At 39.5% G+C, this 23,938-nt stretch overlaps 1 protein-coding gene across 3 annotated transcripts in view; it reads right to left on the bottom strand.

Annotated features, from left to right (window-relative positions):
• The window catches only part of DIS3L2 (DIS3 like 3'-5' exoribonuclease 2), a 360,246-nt gene that overhangs the window by 250,488 nt on the left and 85,820 nt on the right, over positions 1-23,938 (bottom strand). For all 3 annotated transcript variants that reach the window (XM_052655148.1, XM_052655156.1, XM_052655165.1), the window contains exon 6: positions 830-1,064. In XM_052655148.1, the coding sequence (XP_052511108.1) occupies positions 830-1,064 (235 nt within the window). The remainder of the gene's footprint in view (positions 1-829; positions 1,065-23,938) is intronic.

The following is a 23,938-nucleotide window of genomic DNA, read 5'->3' as shown; positions in this document are numbered from 1 at the left end:
CAGGTAGAGCCTTTGGTCACAGCTCCTCCCCTAAATGTCTGCAATTGCTTTTTCAGCATCCAGGGGACTCATGGTTTAAATTTTGATCAGAGAAAATAAGACTGGCTTTTTTAAAGGTTTGCAATCGAAACACTCTGTAAGGATCATCTACTTATCAGGTAAAGTGATCCATTCCCACCACTGGGCTTCCCTGGTGGCTCAGATGGTAAAGAATCTCCCTGCAATGCAGGAGACCCAGGTTGGGAAGATCCCCTGGAGAACGGAATGGCTACCCACTCCAGTATTCTTGCTTGGAGAATTCCAAGGACAGAGGAACCTGGCGGGCTATAGTCCATGGGGTTGCAAGAGTCGGACACAACTGAATGACTAACATTTTCACTTTCAAACACTTTTCATTTTTCATTCCCATCACTAAGGACAAAATGTTCTGAGTTAAAATTAAAGCAAATTCTAGGGTAAAATGAAGTGCTTTTTGGGGGGAAGGATTTAATGATTGGTTTAATTCTGTTCCCATCAACCACAGGTTGGGACTGGATTCATCACAGGAATGTCAAGGTGAGCTATCAACACAATGCAAAGCCCACTGGGACAACAGCTGTTGTGACAACAGCAGCCACCGACCACACAAACCACTAGCAGCAGTCTGTCCCTGCCTCATAAACAGCAGCTGGAAGCCTGTCAAAGATCCCCCTTTCCTAAAAGCTGCCACAGGTTAGAAACTGGAAAGACACCAATTGTACTGTGTGATGAATCCTGTAGCCCAGAAAGAATTCCAATATTTAAGACAATCTACCAAAATAAAAATGTCAGAAAGCTGTCCTGTACTCACCTTTTTCCTGAACACAAACTGAGAGTGTCTTAACACCATCAATCAGAGCATTTTGAGTGTTGCCATGTCCATCTTCTGAGTCACTGTCATCAAACTGTGCTTCTATAATGACATCAGGACTGTCATTATAGCCTTTCAGGGACTGTTGCGGAAGCTGGCTTCCACAGAGCTCCTCGGGGAGATCGGACTCATAGGCACCTTCTGTTTCCTTGTCATTGCTCTCCGGTTTAATTACCTGAAGAAAATGGAAATGTTCTGCTAAATCACTGGAGGAGAAAAAGGGAAAGTGCAGATTCTTCTGTCTTCATTCTTTCCTAAGGAAAAATCTGCACATTCGAAAGCAGTAGATACTCACCATGTAGTTTGAAAAAGAATCTTTATTTTCCAGATGTACAGACTGCCTTATGATCAACCCAGCTCTTCAGTATGCCCAAGATTAATGTGATATCCACTTCTCAGTTTTCTGACATATACTTTCATCCCCTCTCCCACAAAGGACCTGAATACCAGAAGTACCACCCTGCTTCACAAGGGTTCATCACATGGGACCAACCAGGATGTTGAGAAATGATAGAAGAACTCAACATAGTATGTTACTGCATTCCCAAATGAAACCACAAGAATGTAAAATGAAACAGAAACAAAATTCAATGTGAACAAGAGTTTATAAAATGTTCTCATAAAAAATATAAGCCCTTAATCTCCATTTTGAGACCTGAGATCAGCTTAGAAAGCACACAACTAACAGACATTTACACTAGAAATAAGAATGACAAACTTTTTCAACTTTAAAAAATGAGGCAAAGAGAAAAGAATTCACTACTAATCCATTCAATGAGTTAGCCACGGGATACTCATATGACAGTACCCTTCGATTTCTATCAGCATGATATTAACATATACCAGTGTTATTTAGCCACTGAAAAAAAGGTGACCCTATATGTAAATCTGCCCATCCACATTAGCAGAAAAGATAGCAGACTGTGTCGGTTCTAGTACTTAGAGACTACATCCTTCCAACAATCCATTTCTGGATGAGAAATCTATGTGCAGTTTAAACATATAATCAAGATGTGATCATATATATAAACATACATATATGTTTACATATATATATATATACACACACACATATATATGAAGAAGGGCACAGCAACCAACTCCAGTATTCTTGCCTAGAGAATCCCACAGACAGAGGAGCCTGACGGGCAGCAGCCCATCGAGTCGCAAAGAGTCGGACACAACTGAAGCAACTGAGCAGCACACACACACACACACACACACACACACACACACACACAAATGAATCTGAATACTATTGGTATTACATTCACTTCATTGTTTCAAGCAAATGCTAGAAGGCCAAACTTGTACCAGGCATCCTTATAAGGCCTGAATTCTATTGGGGAGACAGACGGTAAACAATTTACTCATCCCACAAATCATTATGGAACACCTTTCATGGTGCCAGGCACTATTCTAAGTGGCAAGGATGCAGCACTGTAAACAGCAAAAAGCTTAATAGCGATAAGTGCTGATGAAAAAGCATACACAGACACTGGAGACTGAGGCTGGTTTACCAGCAGGGTGGTTAAGGTGGATGCCTCCTGGATGAAGCGACATTTGAACAGAGACCTGAGTGAAGTGAGAGAGCTTCTAGCGGTTTCCCTACGTGTCTATAATTGAGAGGTCTAACCACTTCATGGCAAATAGAATGGGAAACAATGGAAACAGTGACAGACTTTATTTTCTTGGGCTCCAAAATCACTGCAGATGATGACTGCAGTCATGAAATCAAAACACTCTTGCTCCTTGGAAGTAAAGCTATAACCAACCTAGTTCAGTTCAGTTCAGTTCAGTTGCTCAGTTTCCATTAGGATTGACTGGTTTGATCTCCTTGCAGTCCAAGGGACTCTCAAGAGTCTCCTCCAACACCACAGTTCAAAAGCATCAATTCTTCGGCACTCAGCTTTCTTCACAGTCCAACTCTCACATCCATACATGACTACTGGCCTTGACTAGACGGACCTTAGTTGGCAAAGTAATGTCTCTGCTTTTGAATATGCTATCTAGGTTGCTCATAACTTCTCTTCCAAGGAGTAACCATCTTTTAATTTCATGGCTACAGTCACCATCTGCAGTGATTTTGGAGCCCAGAAAAATAAAGTCTGACACTGTTTCCACTGTTTCCCCATCTATTTCCCATGAAGTGATAGGACCAGATGCCATGATCTTCGTTTTCTGAATGTTGAGCTTTAAGCCAACTTTTTCACTCTCCTCTTTCACTTGCATCAAGAGGCTTTTGAGTTCCTCTTCACTTTCTGCCATAAGGGTGGTATCATCTGCATATCTGAGGTTATTGATATTTCTCCCGGCAATCTTGATTCCAGCTTGTGTTTCTTCCAGTCCAGCGTTTCTCATGATGTACTCTGCATAAAAGTTAAATAAGCAGGGTGACAGTATACAGCCTTGACGTACTCCTTTTCCTGTTTGGAACCAGTCTGTTTTCCCATGTCCAGTTCGAACTGTTGCTTCCTGACCTGCATATAGGTTTCTCAAGAGGCAGGTCAGGTGGTCTGGTATTCCCATCTCTCTGAGAATTTTCCACAGTTGATTGTGATCCACACAGTCAAAGGCTTTGGCATAGTCAATAAAGCAGAAATAGATGTTTTTCTGGAACTCTCTTGCTTTTTCCATGATCCAGCGGATGTTGGCAATTTGATCTCTGGTTCCTCTGCCTTTTCTAAAACCAGCTTGAACGTCTGGAAGTTCATGGTTCACGTATTGCTGAAGCCTGGCTTGGAGAATTTTGAGCATTACTTTACTAGCATGTGAGATGCGTGCAATTGTGTGGTAGTTTGAGCATTCTTTGGCATTGCCTTTCTTTGGGATTGGAATGAAAACTGACCTTTTCCAGTCCTGTGGCCACTGCTGAGTTTTCCAAATTTGCTGGCATATTGAGTGCGGCACTTTCACAGTGTCATCTTTTAGGATTTGAAATAGCTCCACTGGAATTCCATCACCTCCACTAGCTTTGATTGTAGTGATGCTTCCTAAGGCCCACTTGACTTCACATTCCAGGATGTCTGGCTCTAGGTGAGTGATCACACCATCGTGATTATCTGGGTCATGAAGATCTTTTTTGTACAGTTCTGTGTATTCTTGCCACCTCTTCTTAATATCTTCTGCTTCTGTTAGGTCCATACCATTTCTGTCCTTTATCGAGCCCATCTTCGCATGACATGTTCCCTTGGTATCTCTGATTTTCTTGAAGAGACCTCTAGTCTTTCCCATTCTGTTCTTTTCCTCTATTTCTTTGTACTGATCGCTGAGGAAGGCTTTCTTATCTCTGCTTGCTATTCTTTGGAACTCTGCATTCAAATGGGTATATCTTTCCTTTTCTCCTTTGCTTTACACCTCTCTTCTTTTCTCAGGTATTTGTAAGGCCTCCTCAGACAGCCATTTTGCCTTTTTGCATTTCTTTTTCTTGGGGATGGTCTTGATACCTGTCTCCTATACAATGTCATGAACCTCTGTCCATAGTTCATCAGGCACTCTGTCTATCAGATCTAGCCCCTTAAATCTATTTCTCACTTCCACTGTATAATCATAAGGGATTTGATTTAGGTCATACCTGAATTACGTTCTATTATGTTTTTATTTCTGCTGCTAATGGCTTCCACAAAGGATTTGGTTCCTACAGACCATGGAGAAAATATTAGAGGGGTAACCAGAATATGGACTTTATACAGTGTGAAGGCTTAACTATCCCACACTGAAAGGTAGTCTTTGTATGGGTGTATACGTGTGTGAATAATCTATAAAAAGAATTCTGTAAAAACCATGATTCTGCCTACCTACATATGAAGAATTATGCTTTAGCTTATACGCACTAAGTTCAAGGAAGAGTCAATGGGAAGAAGAGCCCAGTGGGAAACAATAACCAGAGTACAGCAAGCTTAACTGAAGAGCACATTTCAAAATCAACCCAATCTCCATTGTTTAGTTAGCTATACTCAAGAATTAGTGTTTTAGGCACTAATTTCAATTTCGAGTTACTAAAGCAGAAAATGCTGTTAAGGTAGTAGGGTTTAATGTATAAATCAAGCCATTCAAAGCTGTGTAGTTAAAATATAAATCAATACACTGCATTTTTAAAGTATTTTCATTCTATTTTTATTATCACAGTACACATTAGAATAAATGTTATGGGGGGAAAAGATCACCTTAAGGTCACAGGATACAAAAGGCACTCTAAAACCCTTCCATACCATATATCGGTTAAGAGGGCTGTGCAACTCCTTAGAGAAATGGCTAATTCAAGTCTAGAAAAAGAAATCAGCAAGATGAACCTGGAAGATCTTGTCATATGGGAGAAACAAGGAAGCACTTACAGGCTACTGGAGTCTCATCAAAAGGACTCAGAAATCATCATGAAAGAGGTGTCTCTCGTCAACCTTAGGATATTCTAAACACTCATCCTACCTTTCCTGTACAGACTGTACCTCAGGCTAACCAAACAGCTGATGAGGCAAAGTGCTTCTTTACAGGAGAACTTCAGCTAATTAAGAAGGAAGGAAAGACATCCATTAACACCTTTCTGCTATCCCTATTGATATGATGGATTCCAAAAATGATCATCAATGGTTGCTAAATGCTGATGGGGATGGAGTTTTATAACAGATAGACCAGAACAGCAATACCTGAGCCCACTGATTAACACAAATATCATAAAAAAGAGAAAGAACCAAATTGCTACCTTTTGTACTATAATTAGGAAGTACATACCACTATCTATGAAGTATTTTTCCCCTACATTGAACTTGAATCTGACGTGATTAAGGAACAGAGGAAGACATTAAACACCACTAGGGAGGGGATCATTTACACTCACTCCCGAGATGATTTCATCCAGTCTCGTGGCTTTAAACCTCTCTATATGCTATTAACTCCAAAAAATTAAAACGCTAGCCTCAACCATTCCCTGAATTCCAGATTCATATCCATTTGCCTACTTGACCTCATCTGAATGTCAGCTGGCAGCTCAAACAGCAGAACCCTTGGTCCCCACCAGATCCTACCGCTCTCCCAGCGCTGCCTCTCTCAGCCCACAGCACCAAACTGGGACATCACTCTTGACTGTCTCCCTCACACACCCACATCCAATCCATCAAGACAGCCCACTGGCCCTTCCCTGAAAATATAGCTTTGTGATGTTTTGACTGTCACTGTACAAATCCAAGCAACCTTTATATCCTTGTGGAACTACTATGATAACCGGTCTCCCAACTTCTATTCTGGACCAAAGGAGATAGAGCTGTCTTTTTAAAACAAATCACACCATGCCATTCTCCCAATAGCTTCCCAACATCCATCCATCACCAGGCCATGGTGTCTTGTCCAATCTGGCGCATACCTATTTTTCCACTCTCATCTTCTACAGTTTCTTCCTTTACAAATTACACTCCAATCCCAGAGATCTCCTTGCTATTCCTAGAACATTAAAATCTTCATCATGAGATTTTAACATTTGCTATTCCCTCTATCAGGAAACTGTCCAGCTATTCACAGGAATTGCTATCTTCGTTCTATTTAAGTCTCTGCTCAAATATCCTCCTCTCAGAGAGGCCTCCCTTGATCACATTAACTGAAACAGCCCCACATCATCACTGCACTTATTACTACCTGGCAATTTATTATATACTTACCTACTTTCTGTCTCTCAACTAAGCTGTGGGTTTCATGAGCATAGAGGTTATTTTCTTTACTGCTATATCCTAAGAGTTGGGTATAACATTTAGTAGCCACTCAAATATTTGTTGAATGAATGAATAAATAGCAATTAATTAGAAAATGACCTGTTCAGAATCCACCTGCCCTGATAAATATAAACTCCATAAAGTGACCAAGGCTAGGTCACATATATACTCAAGTCGCATTTGAATGAATAAAGAACCAGAGATGACTGCATTTGACATCTCATTTCAGTTCAGTCGCTCAGTCGTGTCTGACTCTTTGCAACCCCATGAACTGCAGCAGCACGCCAGGCTTCCCTGTCCATCACCAACTCCCCAAGCTTGCTCAAACTCATGTCCATCGTGTCGGTGATGCCATCCAACCATCTCATTCCCTGTCACCCCCTTCTCCTCCTGCCTTCAATCTTTCCCAGCATCAAGGTCTTTCCCAGTGAGTCAGTTCTTCACATCAGGTTGCCAAAGTATTGGTGCTTCAGCTTCAGCATCAGTCCTTTCAATGAATATTCAGGACTCATTTCCTTTGGGATTGACTGGTTTGATAGCCTTGCTGTCCAAGGGACTCTCAAGAGTCTTCTCCAACACCACAGTTCAAAAGCATCAATTCTTCACTGCTCAGGTTTCTTTAACATCTACACATATCTAAAATCCACCCATCTCTAAAGACCCAAATCATTTGGATTCTATAACCCTAGAATCCACCACATAGTCTTTCACTTCCTCCTCACGCCTTGCTGCTTGCCCCAGAACAGAGGCAGGTATCCTTTTCTAAAGTCCCAAAGCAATTTCTACATACCTCCTCTATTGGACTTCCCTTTATCTATGGACTTCCCAGGTGGCTCAGTGATAAAGAATCTGCCTGCCAATGCAGGAGATGAGGGTTCAATCCCTGAGTCAGGAAGATTCCCTGGAGAAGGAAATGGCAACCCATTCTAAGATTCTTGCCTGGGAAATCCCATGGACAGAGGAGCCTGGCAGGCTACAGTCTCTGGGGTCACACAGAGTGGACACAACTTAGTGACTGAGCACAAGCACAAGTATTATCTATGCATGTGATTTTCCTCATCTGTTAAAGATTATATGTTCGCCAATTATATATCTGATTATTCTATAGCAACTTGCATAATCAATCTAGGTGCTCAATATCTGAGGAATAAACAGATGGATAAAAGGGTAGAAAATTGAAAAAAAGGTATATAAAAGACTATCAGGATGCAAGAGAGTTTTCAGAACAGTTTCCAGACACAAGAGTACGAGTGTTAGAAAGTAGTAGCCCAATTTTTCCTGGATCTGTAAAGTTACAGGCCTTCTTCTGTGGGACTGATCTTGAAAAAGTTAGAAAGTCTAGTTCAGTGGTTCTCAATTTTGAAGTTTCACAGAGATGACATACTGAGAATTCCCTCTGATAATTTTCATTCCCTCTGATAATCACATGAAAGCTATAAACGCTTCCTCCACAGAAAAACGCACAGCTACAAGTAGACAGTAAATGCTCTGTGTGGATGTACAATACAATTTATATTTGTACAATACGAAATATCTAGTGCTGGAGGCTACTAGTTTAGATTGATCGGTATTTTGGAAAGCTCTGAGCTCAGGGTGAAAGGAGGGAGGCCTTAGGAAAATGGATACATTATTGACCTGGTTAACTGAGGACTTTAAAACTTCCTCAGGTTTCCTCCACAGACCTGAGGGAACAAGGCAGCTGCCTGCACTTACTATTCTGAGAGTGCACACTGCAACTGGGGCTATTTCCCCCTTGGAGGTTTAGTCTAGTCTCTGGAGGACAGGACAGAAACAGGTTTCTGCAGGAACCAAATCACTGGGTCACATAAAACTTTTTCACTCTCAGTCTCATTCCATAAACGGGGCAGGATGAGATGACAAAACTCTGCCAATTAAAGTGAGCAGTAGAAACACAAAAGGACACACATGCACACACAGAGAAATGTTCGAGAAATAAACCCTGCAGTTAGTTTTACCATGGATACATCTCTAATCTCCCTATTGTCTCCTTTTGGAGACAGGGTAGTATGGCAGTGTAATGAAAGGAAAAGGTGATCCCCTTTTTCCAACAGGCTGCAGTCTCTGGAAGCTGGAGAGCATTAATGTGGCCTCTTCAGTAGGACCTGGCTGGGACCCTGAGAACCCGTCAGGGATGAAATTGAGAGGAGGTTACAAGAAGCTTACCTCTGAAAGGAATAGGCCTAAGCCCAGAATCTTGAGACTAGAGACACAGAGAAGAAAAGATACATGTTTTGGAAAAGGACAGTGAGTACAGCATGACTTCTGTAATTTAAGGGGAACACAAGCCCTGTGTTAACAATGGGATGGCAAAAGGCCTTAAGGAGCATCCCTAATTTGAAAAGAAGAACACTTGCTAAATCAGAGACCCTGTGCAACCATGTGATTGGAAAATGGCTAAGGAAGATGCTAATCTAAAAGGCTGGCAGAATTTTAGAAAATAATATTTGAGAAAATATATAGGGAAATACATTTCAAACATAACCAAAAAGCACTGCCATGAAACAAAATAATAATAAATTCAACTCCATTAAATCTTCCTTTTATCCTACAGTAATGTAAAAGAAACTTAAAAAGATAAGCCATGGTAGTGCTCATATCCAGAATACATAGAGAACGCCTATAGATCAGTGAAAGACAATCCAATAGACAAATGGGGAAAAGGCTTAAAGGCACTTAACAAAATAGTGAATCTTTATTGCCAAACAGCCAATAAAGATGGAAAGAAGCTCAGCCTCATTAAGTCATCACAGAAATACAAATTAAAATCACCATGAGATATCCCTACAGACCCACAGATGGGCAAAAACTAAATATTCTGGTAACACCAAATATCAGCCAAAATGTACAGCAAAATGAATGTAAACTGGTCCAGTCCTTTGTGAAACAGAGGAGGGAAAGCAAAAAACAGATTCACTCAACTCCCAACCTGGCTTATTCACTGCACGCCCCACCTCCCTCAAGATTTGGACAGATGAACACGAAAAGGGGACTAAGCTGGGGAAGGGCACACATGCAAAAGAGGGAGACAAGAAAATGCAGGTTGTCCTTCCGGAAAAGCGAGTATGCTTGTCTACACCATACCGCACTGCCCTCCATGACTGCCCTATTTGGAAACCTGGCTATTTCACCAGAGATGAAACTTATCACAAGACACAAACATAAGTATACATGCAAATGAATAAAACCGGAGGATGTCTACATAAATGCATTTTTCTAAAATAATTCTAAACCTTCATATCTAAATTATAACTCCAATTTCAATATAAACCCAAATGTAACCATAAAGTACACTGTCACCAATTTGAAAACAACAGTTTTAGCTAGAAAAATCACGAGTGCCTGGATGAAGAGAAAGCCAAGATGCAAGCACCACTTCCTGCAGTGTGAAGTACCAATCCATCCCTTAGAAGGGGGGGTCAGTCAGTTCAGTTGCTCAGTCGTGTCTGACTCTTTGTGACCCCATCGACTGCAGCACGCCAGGCTTCCCTGTCCATCACCAACTCCCACAGCTTGCTCAAACTCATGTCTATCAAGTCAGTGAGGCCATCCAACCATCCTCTGTGGTCCCCTTTTCCTCCTGCCTTCAACCTTTTCCAGCATCAGGGTCTTTTCCCATGAGTCAGTTCTTCACATCAGGTGGCAAAAGTATTGGAGTTTCAGCTTCAGCATCAGTCTTTTCAATGAATATTCAGGACAGATTTCCTTTAGGATGGACTGGCTGGATCTCCTTGCAGTCCAAGGGACTCTCTAGAGTCCTCTCCAACACCACAGTTCAAAAGCATCAATTCTTTGGTGCTCAGCTTTCTTTATGGTCCAACTCTCACATCCATACGTGACTACTGGAAAAACCACATCTTTGACTAGATAGACCTTTGTCAGCAAAGTGATGTCTCTGTTTTTTAGAAGAGGGGTGGGTGATGTCTGCACTGAGTGGTACACGTGATCAACTGCAGAGAGCAACTCAAATTTCCCAGAATCAAGAAACCTGTGACTTCAAAACTCATATTAGTTTTTTTCTTCCCCATCTTCTTATAATTAATATAATGTATTTTAAACTGGGGAGCAATAGACAGAGTACCTGTAACCAATTTAAATAGAATCCTAAAGAAAAATGCCAAGTAACATTTCATCTTGATGGCTTACCCAAGCTCCACGCATGAAGCCTCCCTGTGTACTGATATAGAAATACCCTTCCCTGAACACAAAAGCCATCACTGAAGAGTACTATTTTAAATCGCATAAAAGAGCAAGTCTATATTAGCACTGGAAAATTCTGTTCCAAGCAAATAAATTCTATGACATTCCCGGGGGGGCAAGGAGTTGTTATCAACTTGGTAGGATGGAGCTTCTCCGAGAAGATTTATATATGCCGATGTCCTCGGGCACTTTCTACTGAAAGGGCTGTTTACAACAGAGTCTGCTGGCTTTGTGCGCTGGAGATAGTGCCCTCCCTAACCCACCACCTGAGCCTCTGATTCACAGGTAATGCATGTCACAAAGTCCACGTAGGAGCTCCTTTTTGTTTCCTGGCTTCTCTGGCTGGGCCTAAGTGACGGCACTCACTTGCCACACATGTTTTAACAAACTTTCAAATCCCTTAATGGCACACTTGGGACAAAGTATAATACACTGTTCAGGAAATACCTTGGAGCCAAGAAAAGCAATTGATATTTCCACAGGGAGCTCTTGACAAGGCTTGCCAATATGCTTCTTTCATTTTAAAACAGGACCATGGATCCTATCAATTTAAAGACATATTACAGATGTTCTTAAAGGTATATATGTTAATTGGGAATTCTGTTTGCCTATAGTAGTTAATCCAAAAGTACCTTTTATTCAGTTAACAAAAGTAGAAAAAACTATTCCCATTTCTTCCAGTTACTCAGGCCAAAACTCTTGTTAGCCTTATCAATGAAGCAATTCCTTCCTCTTCTGCCCCCACCCTCATCACAGCCATCAGCTTATCCTATCAGCCCTAGCTTCGTGGCCACCACGGCCTCCATCCTGTTTCAGGTCCATCATCTCTCACCTGGATACAGGCAAGAGTCTCGTAAGGGGGCTGCTCCTACTCTTGTCCTCTTTTCGCCTTCTCCCAACACAGCAGTCAGAGTGAGCCCATGGAAGGTGGTCAAATCAGGTCAATTCTCTGCTCTACATCCTGCAAGGCTTTCTGACTCCCTCAGAGCTAAACGGCAGATCCTGAGTGATGCAGAGGCTGTACCCGAGCTCTACCCCTACCAGGTGATCCTTCGGACTTCAACTTCAACCACTCCCCTCCTCAGCATCTCTGCTACTCCTTGAGCAAGTTAAGTATGTATTCACTATTCCCCAAGATCCTCACAAGGACCCTCACGTCCTTCAGTGCTTACTCATCCTCACTTTCTCTATGAAGCCTTCTTTGGTCACCCTATTTAAAATCTCAACCCCACCCCCAAATTCACATCTCTCTTCCTTATTTTATTTTTCCTCTTCAGTCCTTATCATTATTGAACATGGCATTGTATGTACATTATTATGTCTTTCCTAGTGAAATGCAAGCTCCATGAGAGCAGGGACTATTTCACACCCGTGTGTTCAATGTTGTATTCCCAGCACTTAATATAGTACCTAGCACAATGTCTCCAACACAATGCCACCCTAATGCGCTACTATCACCTAAACTCAGACCATCAAAAGCCACTCTAGTCCTTCCCTCAAAGCATTTCCCCTTCCTCTTCTCTTTTTTTTATTAATACCACAAGCATTTTCTTCCAGGCCTTTCAAACTCAAAACCTCACAACCAAATTTGACTCTTTCTACTGCCAAGCATACTGCTTTGCCAAGTCCTTCACTTGTCTTTTTTATGAGAGCTCTTATATTTCCACAAATTCCCTGGTATTCTCAGTGCCACCATCTTACAGATTTCCAGAATTAAAAAAAAAAAAAATCTGATTAAATTACCTTCTTACTCAAAATTTTTCATGGTTTTTTCTTCCCTAAAGAAACTAATTCTCTGTTCTTTGACTTAGCATTCAAAGACCTTACCTTCTCAGTATCCACTGACATTTTTTAACTATTTTAATCTTATCTATCAATTCATTCCATTAGACACCACTCAGACTTCAAACTGCTTCCTGGCTTAGATCACACCAACTCAAACACAGGTTTCTAACAACTCAGAACAGTAGGATCCATTCCTCCTTCCTATTTCTCTGTAAGCACAGTTAGGAGAACTATTAACTCCCTTTTTAAATTGTTCAGCTTTTGTTTTTTTTTAATATTTTAAGGAAAAAGGGCTCTTGGAGAAACGATCTGTATTCATCAAGGAGCCTACACAGCAGCAGGCCTGGGCTCAGGAGAAGAATCACTCTCAGAGCGCAGAGGTCTGATGAGGCTGGCTTTAGGGTTCTGCACATGGTTCCTAAGAGATCACAGGGCTTGAAACAGAATTCTGGATGTCTCATAATACATGCCCTCTTTTCTTCATGGCCACCACAAGAAACTAAGTACCCACAACCTCACCCTGATGCAACCAAACCTCTGTGCCTAGTCACCAAGGAGAGTAGGAAGCAGGCACACTTCCCCTTAGAATGAGGATAATTCACAGAACTCAGCAGATTTCCACCGAGAATACTCTCCATAGCAAGGTATCAAATATTTTGATGCCGGGAAAGAGTACACAGGTAGGAAAGAGAATTTGGCAGAATATCACACCAAGTTCTGAAACTCAGGAACAAATACAGTCGGGCAAGAAGGTAGATAGAAGCAAAAGCGGGAAAGCAAACCCTAGGGAAGAGTTTCTAAGAGAGAGAAGAACTGGATAGAAGAACTTCCAAGAGCAGAGTTCATGAAAGGAATAGACAATTATTGAGATTTAGTGACGGAATACACACATTTACTGGTAACTCTGTACACAGTGCTTTCTTTTCTCTTAACCTTACTCTTTATTGTATGTTGACTTAAGTCTCTAAAATATACTCAGTGTATTAATAATGACTGTTTTAGCTGCAAGAGACAGAAAAACTTGAATTGGCTTTTTTAAAGTAACTGATTAGCTTACATAATTGAGTCATTCTGATCAGACTGAGAGGCTCATCTGATATTTGCAGAGGCGGGGGAATGGAAGTGGGGGAATGGAAGTGGGGGAGGGTGGGGAAGAGAGGTAGAGAGAGAGAGATTTCAGATTTCCTCAATATCAGTTTCAAAACCAGGGCAGCCTCTCTCTTCATGTGTCAAGAAGGACTCCAATAGCTCTAGAATATATCCCATTCTTTTAGAGACAAGAGTGGGGGAAAAAAAGAGAGAGAGAAATTCGTGCCCAGGTGCTCTGCACAAAAGTCTCAGGACTACAATGCTGGGACTGATTCGGGTCACATGTCCATTCCTGAATCAATCACATGCCCAATCCTGCAGCAAGGAGGTAGACTGGACTGATACCCTCCTGTGTCTGAGGACTGTGGCCAGTTTTCAATCCTAGTAAAGAACAAAGTTGAAGTTCTCCTCAGAAATGATCAAAGTGGGGTTCTTTTAAAGGTAATTTCTTTGCATTTGTATTCACAGTAGAAGCCTACTAGTAATAATAATTTTCAACTGTTTCCGTGAACCAAAGATCATTCCCTTTTAGAATCATGATCATTTTTGATATGGAATCAAAGCAAGAACCTAACATCATTCAGGAAAGAAAAAAACCTAAAAAATGTTACACAACATTCTCATGGATGTAGAGCACATGTCAAATAAAGATTATCTGTATTTGAAGTTTTTACATGTACAGAGACGTAGCTGCGGTGCCTGCCCTCAGATTCCTTCACTTCACACCATCTGTAGCAAAATGAATTTCACATCCTTGAGACATACTTCACTATGCTGGCCCTCACTGAAAAATAAGCTCAATTCGTAGACACCATTTCAAAACACCAGGCAGTATACAATAAAAAAAGTTTCAGAGCAAGGGATATTCAGGACATTAATATAAACAGGACCACAATCCCAGAACCTAAGATGTTCCATATAGCCAATTTACTACTAACAGATTAACCACAATTATCTGAAAAGTCAGCCAACACTTAACTACCACACTCATGTACTGATAATAAAAACTGAAACCACGTTTGATTAGTGGTTACTGGCACACTATAAGCTGTGTGCTTACTGCTAGATTTTTAAAATAGATTTAAGGTATGGCCAACTCCAAAAAATCTACTTGTATCTGCAACCATCCTTTCCTTCCTCCCACCTCAAACCACAGACAGAGTGATCCAGCTTGGAATCCTATTTTCTTCCCTTGAGTGCTTGCTCACTGGGTAGGACCTTCTCCCCTACTATGTCACTGCCCCCTCCTCCTCCATGATTAACCTTTCTTATGTCATGTCAGATGTTCTCTATTATTTCCCACCTGGGAAAACATTCTTATAAAACTGAAGTAGCTAAATAATCACACAGAGTGGAAGTCAAGGAAAAAAAGGCATTACATTTCATGTTAATGAAAGAGCCAATGCAGGGACTTCCCCGATGTCCGGGGCTAAGACTCCACGCTCCCAATGCAGGGGGCCTGCGTTTGATCCCAGGTCGGGGACATAGATTCTACATGCCACAACTAAGAGGTCGCATGCACTGCAACTAAGACCTGGCACAGCCAAATAAATCTTAAAGATAATAAATTTTTTTTAATTTTTAAAGAGTCAATGCATTACCAAGTTATAATGATTGTAAATTACATGTACCTCATAAAAAAGATCCTCAATCACAGATATTTATCAAGTCATAAAACAACTAGACAAAGAAAAAAAAAACAGTAACAGAAGACCTGAAATAAATAAATGTATATACACATACACACCTCTCAGAAGTCTTTATTCATAGGACACAAAGTCTTACAGTTCATTAACACAAAAACAAACCAACTGCAAAATGCATAAAAAACTTGCACAGACATCCCAGAAAAAACTAAATTTATACGAATGGCCAGTGAGCACACCCACGAATTGTTTAGTATCATTCTTTCATCAGGAAAACACAAAAACAAAAGAGAATCAACAACTACAACAACGAAAAATAAATATCACTATCCACCCATGAGAACAGCTAAAATACTACTACTATATCCTGGTGAGGATGTGGAAAAACAGAACCTCTCACATATTTTTAATGGGAGTGAAAAGTGGTACAACTACTTTGGAACACAGCTGCATGGTTTTTTATAAAGGCAAACACGCTTACCATATGACCCAGCAATTCCACTTCTAGGCATTTGACCAAGAGGGAAAAAAAAAAACAACAACATATGTTCATACAGAGACATATACAGCAACATTCACAGCAGTTTTCTTCTTAATGGTCAAAAGCTGAAAATAATTCAAATGTTCTTCAACTGGTGTATGGGTAAACAAACTCTGGAACATCAATACAATGGAATACTATTCAGCAACTCTAAACAACATGGATGAATCTCAAATGCATTATGCTAATAGGAAAAGGCCAGACTCAAAACAATTCCATTTATATGACATTCTGCAAAAGGCAAATCCACAGGGACACAAAACAGATTAATGGCTGGCAGGGGCTGTGGGGTAAGGGGAAGTGTTGAGTAAAGAGACAAGAGGGAATTTGTGGGTAGGATGAAACTGTTTTCTATCTTGACTGTGGTAGAGGTTACACAAATCTACACATGCTTTAAAATTCATAGAACTGAATGTTAAAAAGGCTAAATTTTACTCTATGTAAGGAAAGCAATATGAAGCCAAGGCACGCTTTCTTCTACCTCGGCACACCCAGACCTATAAGCCCCAGCAGGTACACAAGAGGACCTTATAAATCTAAAGCAAACTTCCCAAGATCTTTGAATAAATGTTGATAAATATTTTTGTTTAAGAAAGTTGTTTGCTTTCAGAGCAAAAACTAAAAGGTTTTGCTTTTGGTCCTGTTGTTGTTTTTATCTTGCTTGGACCAAAGTATGGTATAGCATCATTACTTTAGACAGTAGAGTAGGGAAGACTTTCACTAACGAGGTAATCCCTTCTCTACCATGCAGACTACATTTCTGAACAATTATATATAACCCAATATAATTTTTTATTCATATTTCACACAAAGTCATGTTTCATTTCAAACTGACAAGACCTCTAATGTTCCCTATGGGCTCTATGCACAAGAACTGTATTTCCAACATTCACAAGTCGACATACCAGAGAAAGTTATTATGAGCTCTGGAACCAGTCTGGCCACCACATATAGAATTATCCCTTGAGGAAATCTGCTTATGTGATTCAACTTTGAAGAAGAAGTAGGAAAAAAACAAAAAGGAAACCTGGCCACAGGCTGTAAAGTGCACATGTATTCACAATAACATAAGAGCCAGGAGCTTATCTACACTGTGGCCGACCTTTTCAAGCTAAGACCTGTCCAAAGCTTTGAGAACGTCACAAGAACAAGAGGCTTTCCAGCTTCACTGGGTAAGTCTCCAATCATGTAAGAAACATATTTTTGCTTTCCCACTAGTACTTTTTTTCCTTAATTTGCAGACAGGTAAGCTCAGGTACCAAACAAACAGCCATTTTTCAACAGTGAGGTGAGGTGTTTGTTGCTCAGTTGTGCCCGACTCTACCACTCCATGATGGTAGCCTGCCAGGCTCCTCTGTCCATAGCATTCTCCAGGGAAGAATGCTGGAGTGGGTAGCCATTTCCTTCTCCAGGGGATCTTCCCAACCCAGGGATCAAAACCGTGTCTCCTGCATTGCAGGCATCTTCTGTTACCATCTGAGCCACCAAGGAAGCCCTATGGTTTGTGTCTGTTTTTTAACAAGCGGGGCCCAAAAGGATCTCCTTGGGGTTACACAGTCACTGATGGCCCAAATGCTACTTTCAAAATCAGCTGTTAAGATCTGGTTTTAGAAGAATTACTCTAAAATCATCTTGATTGGTAGCTTACGTTGGGTTTGGTGGTGCTATTATTTGGATACTTATGCCAATAGTGAGTCTTCTGTTGGTAGAATAACATTTTTTAACCAAAACTTTCTAAAGGCACAGAGCTAGAAATATAATTTTCATATTGTTTTATTTGAATCGCTTTAAAAGCTGTCATTTTTCCTCCACTTTGATAGAAGCATAAAAAATGAATTCAATGTAAGCTGGTACTGCCATATAACCTCACAGTTTATGCCACTGCAAAATTCTTCTGAAAATTACCCTGGGCAGCGATTTTTGTATACAAAGTATCAGCCAAGAACAAATTTTTATAGTTGACTTCTAAACCCTTTAAAATTGCATTTTATAATGGAAATACTGAGAGATGCTTTACCCTCAAAGCACTATTTAATATCTCTAGCTTTTCCAAAATACAGTACTACGAACTTAGGATCAGAGATGTAAAAAAGAAAAAACCCTAAGTTATAAAGCTATCTTTTTAAAAACAGGCACAAATAAAAATGTTTTATGGATCAAACATGTTTACATGCATTTACCTGCAACACCTGTTACATTAATTTTCAAGAGCTTTCTTCAACCATTTAGGCAGTATTTCAATCTGTGGGCATTTTACCCCAAAGATCCTTTGTAAGCAGTGACTGACTTCACCCTGTCTTTCTACTCATTCAACTATATACAGTCCAGTTCCTGTTTTCCACACTTAAGAAAAGTAAGGGTATTATCTAATTTCATCCTGATTCAAGGAAAAGGAAGGCTATAAACCAGCATGAGTCTTAAAAACCTGGAACAGCAGGAAGCAATTTCTGGGAAGTGAGTACCCAAAACAATGAAAATCAATGACAAGGACATCCCAGGGCATAGCATAAACACAGGCATAGTACACATTTATGGCTAAATGAATTTCTCGGCTGCACCTCCCTACAATCTTCAATATCAGCTTATATTTCTAACTAGAACCGGAGAAATCTACCCACTCTCAGCATCCTCCATCCTGACCCAAACTGAAGCATGACATGGCAACCAAACAGCGTGCACTGATACCTTCTGGATTCCAGAACGTCTGTGATATTAAAGAAATAGTCACAGAAGTAGAGCCCTCAAGAGCTAAGGTCCTAGATTTGCTTAACTTGAAGCATGTCACATTACTTCTAACTGGAAACATATCCTAGCTTCCTCACCTTTAAAATAATGAAGTTACACTAACAAAATGAAAATAAAAAATCATTTGACCATCTCAATAGATGGAGAAAAAAGCATTTGACAAAATTCAACATACATTTATTATTAGAAAAAAGAAGAAGACAAATCTCAACAGAGTGAGTATACAGGGAGCTTGCTGGGATCATATGGAATCTATACATCAGTTTGGAAAGAATATTTTTACTACATCAAACCTTTCAGTTCATCAACGTTTAGCTAAGGCATCTTTAACTTCTCTTGATAACATCATGTCATTTTTCATGTTGAAGTCAGTCTTATAAATCTTTCATTATATCTACCCTAAGGCATTCCTTTTTATATTCTAATATAAAGGGTATCATTTTTTTAATGATTATTGGTTTGTTATAGGTATTCAGGGATACAAATAATTTTGGCAGGCTGACTTTGCATGTAGCAGCCTTAACTGTTTTGGATTTTTTCATGTATAAAATCAAGCAGTCAAAAAATAACAACCACTGGTTTCCTTTCCCAATCCTTATGCCTTGTTCACTATGCTTTATAGCTTTGACTATGACTTCTGGTACAATGTGGAACAGAAGTTGTGATAAGGAGCATTTTTGTTTTATACCCTCAACTATCAGAAGGAAACCTTTCAGAGTTTCATTATTAATTACGATGTTTTATAGCGGTTTTTGGTTAAAAGTATTTATCACATTAAAGGAGTTTCTTCTATTACTAGTTTGCTATGAACTTCTATAAAAAAATGAGTACTGGGAGTTCCCTGGTGGTTAGGATTCTGGGCTTTCAGTGCCATGGCCCAGGTTCAGTCCCTGGCTGGGGAACTGAGATCCCACAAGATCTCAAGAACTAAGATCTCACAAGATTTTTCTTGCCATAGTAGAGCCAAAGAATTGATGCTTTTGAACTGTGGTGTTGGAGAAGACCCTTGAGAGTCCCTTGGACTGCAAGGAGATCCAACCAGTCCATCCTAAAGGAGATCAGTCCTGGGTGTGCATTGGAAGGACTGACGCTAAAGCTGAAACTCCAATACTGTGGCCACGTCATGCAAAGAGTTGACTCATTGGAAAAGACTCTGATGCTGGGAGGGATTGCGGGCAGGAGGAGAAGGAGACGACAGAGGATGAGATGGCTGGATGGGATCACCAACTCGATGGACGTGAGTTTAAGTAAACTCTGGGATTTGGTGATGGACAGGGAGGCCTGGCGTGCTGTGATTCATGGGGTCGCAAAGAGTTGGACACGACTGAGCGACTCAACTGACTGATAGCCCCCAAAAAGGGGTTGGGGGGGGGTACTGAATTTTACCATTTTTCTGCAAAAACTGAGGTAAATCATATGATTTTTCCTTTTCTTCTATTAATGTGGTTAATTTTATTGAGTTTCTCCCCCTATTTTTAACCACTTTATTGAGATGATGAATGACGTACAGAAAGCTCTACATATTTAGCATATTAAGTCAGTAAGTTTGGGGATAAGTTTACATCCACTGAAACGATGACTACCATTATGAAGACCATAGATGTATCTATCACCTCCCAAGTTTTTTCCCACTCACTTTAATTTTATTTTTGTGGTAAAAATACTTAAGATCAACCCTCTTAGCAAATTTTAAGCTACAGGGCAAATCTCCAAAATTTATCTTGCAAAACTATAACTCTGTACTCTTGGACCATCCCCTCCCCTATTAATTGAGTTCTGAATAGTAAACCAACCTTCCATTCCTGGAATAAACCCCACTTGGTCCTAATATGTTATTCTTTTTATATACCTATGGATTCAATTTCCTGTTGTTTTAATATTTCTATCTCTGTTAATGACAGATTTTCCTATAATTTTCTTACATTGGACCGTCTTTGTCATTTTTTAATATCAAGGATATGTTGGCCTCATAAAACATTTTTCTATTCCCCTGAAAATTTTTTTAAGATAGATGCTATTTTTCATCCTTTAATATTTGGAAGCATTCATCAGTAAAGCTATTCGACCCTGGAATTTACCTTGTTAAAAAAATGAATTAAAGATTCAATTTTTTGCTAGATATAAAATTATTCAGATTTTCTATTTTTCTTCTGAACATTTTGTTGGACATTTCAAGAAATCTATTACATCAAAATATTTCTTTTACTTTGAAAAATACTCTTCCTGAGTACAGATATCTAGGTTCACAATTATGTCCTTTCTGTACTTTAAAAGATACCATCCTATCATCCTCTGGTTTTCATCAGTTTCATTTGAAAAGTCCGTGTTTATTTCCCCTGTTGTTCCTTTGAAGGTATCTTATTTTCCTATCTCCTTTCAAGAATTTTCCCTTTGGCTTTGGTAAGTTTTCTTATAGTGTGCCTACATATGATTCGCTTTGTATTAAATCCTGTTTGGGCTTTTTCAAGTCTTTCAAATCTGGGCCTGATGTCTTTTATAAGTTTTGGGAAATTCTTGGCCATTATTCCTTAATATACCGTTTGAGTCTCATTCTCTCTCTCCTTTCCTTCTGTTCAGGCTTCAGAAACAGGAGAGCAGGCCTCTGACCTGCCTAGCACTGCCTGGATTATGTGCCTGCCTGTGAGCACACCAATTGTTACCCGCAAGCAAACAGTACTTCAGATGAGACAAGGAGTGGGTCTTAGAATTTCTAGAGCCCCTGGAGGTCTGGCTAAGCCCCCAGGGTCTAAGAAGTCTAATGACTCACAAGGTGAAACAAACAGCATTGTAAAAGTTAAAGTAAAACCAGAGATGTATTTCTGCACACAAACTGATGATGATGATATCAGTTTGCAGCCTGGGATTCTAAGTGGAAGCCCCCAAAACTGTAATGTGAAGTCTCACCAGTGGGGTGGATGCACTGCCCAGGACCCTTTCCCAATTGGGACTCCAGACTGCTGTTAACATGAGACTTCCCAGCACTGTTCAAGTCTAGATATAGTTGTCACCCCAATTTGGTGATATATATGCTTTTACATCTCCCTATTATTTCTACTTCTTTTCTCTTAATGACTGTATATTGCAATTAAGTCAAATAATCTATAAAAATTGAAACTGTTTATTTGTATGTAAGGAGTGGTTTCTTTTGTTAACAAATCCTTAAAAGTAAAACTTCGGGCAAAACAAATGCATACAGACATAAGTGCACATTCTGTTTCTCAACTCACATTAGGGATTCAAGATGATGGCCTAAAGAACAAGGAAGGAGGGAGGGAGCTATTCCTTTTCCCAATGCAGCTTCTCAGAAACAAAAGCTATCAGTGGAAGGCTGCAAGGCAAAATGGAAGAAAGAAAAATAAAATGAAAGGTGATTCATTTTTAATCAGTTTTACACCTCATAAAATGTGCCAAATAACCCTAAAATGAATGAGTTTAGCAAAGTCATTTATTAATTCTAAGACAAAAATCATACCATAACTATATAATACCAGTACTGGTTTTTCTTTCCCCAAATGAACTCAGCTAAAGAGAACTTATTTTTCTGATGAAAGAACAGAATTTTCCTTTGAATTGGAAACAGTTAAAAAGCACTTCTCATTTTTGCATTAGTTAAAGTAGTTTCCAAATGTTAGGAAATCCAGTTAAATCTCCTTAGGGTTCATAAACAAAGAAACAAAAAGAGGTTTGGAAAAAAAGCTTCCCTGGATCCATTCATGCCTGCTAGATGATAAAAACTTTCTGCATGTTCCATGAGGGCAGCACATTGTCTGTTATATTCAATGACACATCTATTCCTTTATCTGGTGCACCGCAGACACCCAGAAGAATATTTGCTCAATGAATCATCATACCAATGATAAAGGAGACACTAATACATATATAAGTATCTGCCTGCTTATTATAAAAAAACACATCTTTAAACTACTTTTAAAATAATTTAATAATAAAACTGATACCAACCTATTTTCTAAGTTTTTTCAGCCTTAACAGAAATACCTTGAAGATGGAAGTATGAACAAAAACCTAAATTCAAGAATCTTCTGATTTAGGGACTGACTTTTCATCTGTTGCCACACATTGCCCTCTCATGAATTTAATCAATATGCTTTGGCCTGTTTAGAAATGAGTACATGAATAATGAAAAATAAATACTACAGTTCAGCCCACCTTACAAAGTAATTTATATTTGCAATATACAATGTTTACAAAGGCCCTATTGGAGTGCTTGTTACAGAATAGGACTCAATAAATGGTAGCTGCGAATTTTAACATCACCATATAATTGGAATCATTCATAATAAGCAAAATAAATAAAAACCAAAAGAAAACATCAAATACCATTGGAATGTGAACTAAAATAATACAAAGGCTCCATAATAAGGATTAAAAAAACTGAAGATTTTTCAATTCAATAAAACAGCAACCTTGGGTAACAACTGTGGAAAGGAAACATTCCCAGCAGCAAAAACCTGTGAACCCAGTCTTGAAAGATGAGTTGGGGAGAGAGGGAGAGATACAGGCAGAGAACTGCAAGCAAAGCAAACAATATGTGTGAAAAGAAAATGCAGGCATGCAGCTGCATGGTACTTATTTAAAGACCTCCAATCTACCATGTCTAAAGTCTAAGGGTACACTTAAGGCTGCCCAAGAGGGCAGAGGGCAGGTCATGAACGGCTTTCATGTCACTCAAAGGAGTAAGAACGTAATTGGAACAAAGGGCTGGATGACTCCAGTCTGAGCTAATACTAACTGAGAAGTAGGTGAGCTACAGCATCTGGGCCTTGGGGAGAAAAAGACTATCCTGGAACAATTTATTCTACAACCATACTTATTTAACTCTTCAAACCAAAGGACGGTAAGATGAAAATAAATAAAAAATCATCCATAGTGAAGAAACATTCTAGAAAACATTTACAATCAACACAGTCCATCTTGGATATTCAGAGGGTATAAATCACATCCAGCTCCCATATTCAAACACCCAGCAAACCTGACTTGATCCAGTGCTGTTTTCTCCTACAATTAAACTTCATTCTTAAGAAAACGGATTTTTGCTTTGTAAGACTACTAAATTTAGTGAATTCACCCTGTGCTTTTTAGTTACAAAATTTTACATCAAAAGAAACAAAATCAGTCATTTTTCTCATGTTGTTTGGAAACACTAAAATCATTCAAGTATTTATCCCGTACCTACTGTACGTCTGTTACTGGGAAACTAGATACAAGGGAAAGAAATGAAAGAACTTTTTAAAGCACTTACTTCCCAGACACTACTTTAGGTAACCGTAGCTCATTAATCCTTACCAAAAAACTTAAGTAAAAATCA

This window comes from Budorcas taxicolor, chromosome 2, assembly GCF_023091745.1.
Source record: "Budorcas taxicolor isolate Tak-1 chromosome 2, Takin1.1, whole genome shotgun sequence".
In the NCBI taxonomy this organism is placed as follows: Eukaryota; Metazoa; Chordata; class Mammalia; order Artiodactyla; family Bovidae; genus Budorcas; species Budorcas taxicolor.
Note: the sequence above shows the minus strand (reverse complement) of the source record. Positions and strands in the feature narration are given on the sequence as shown.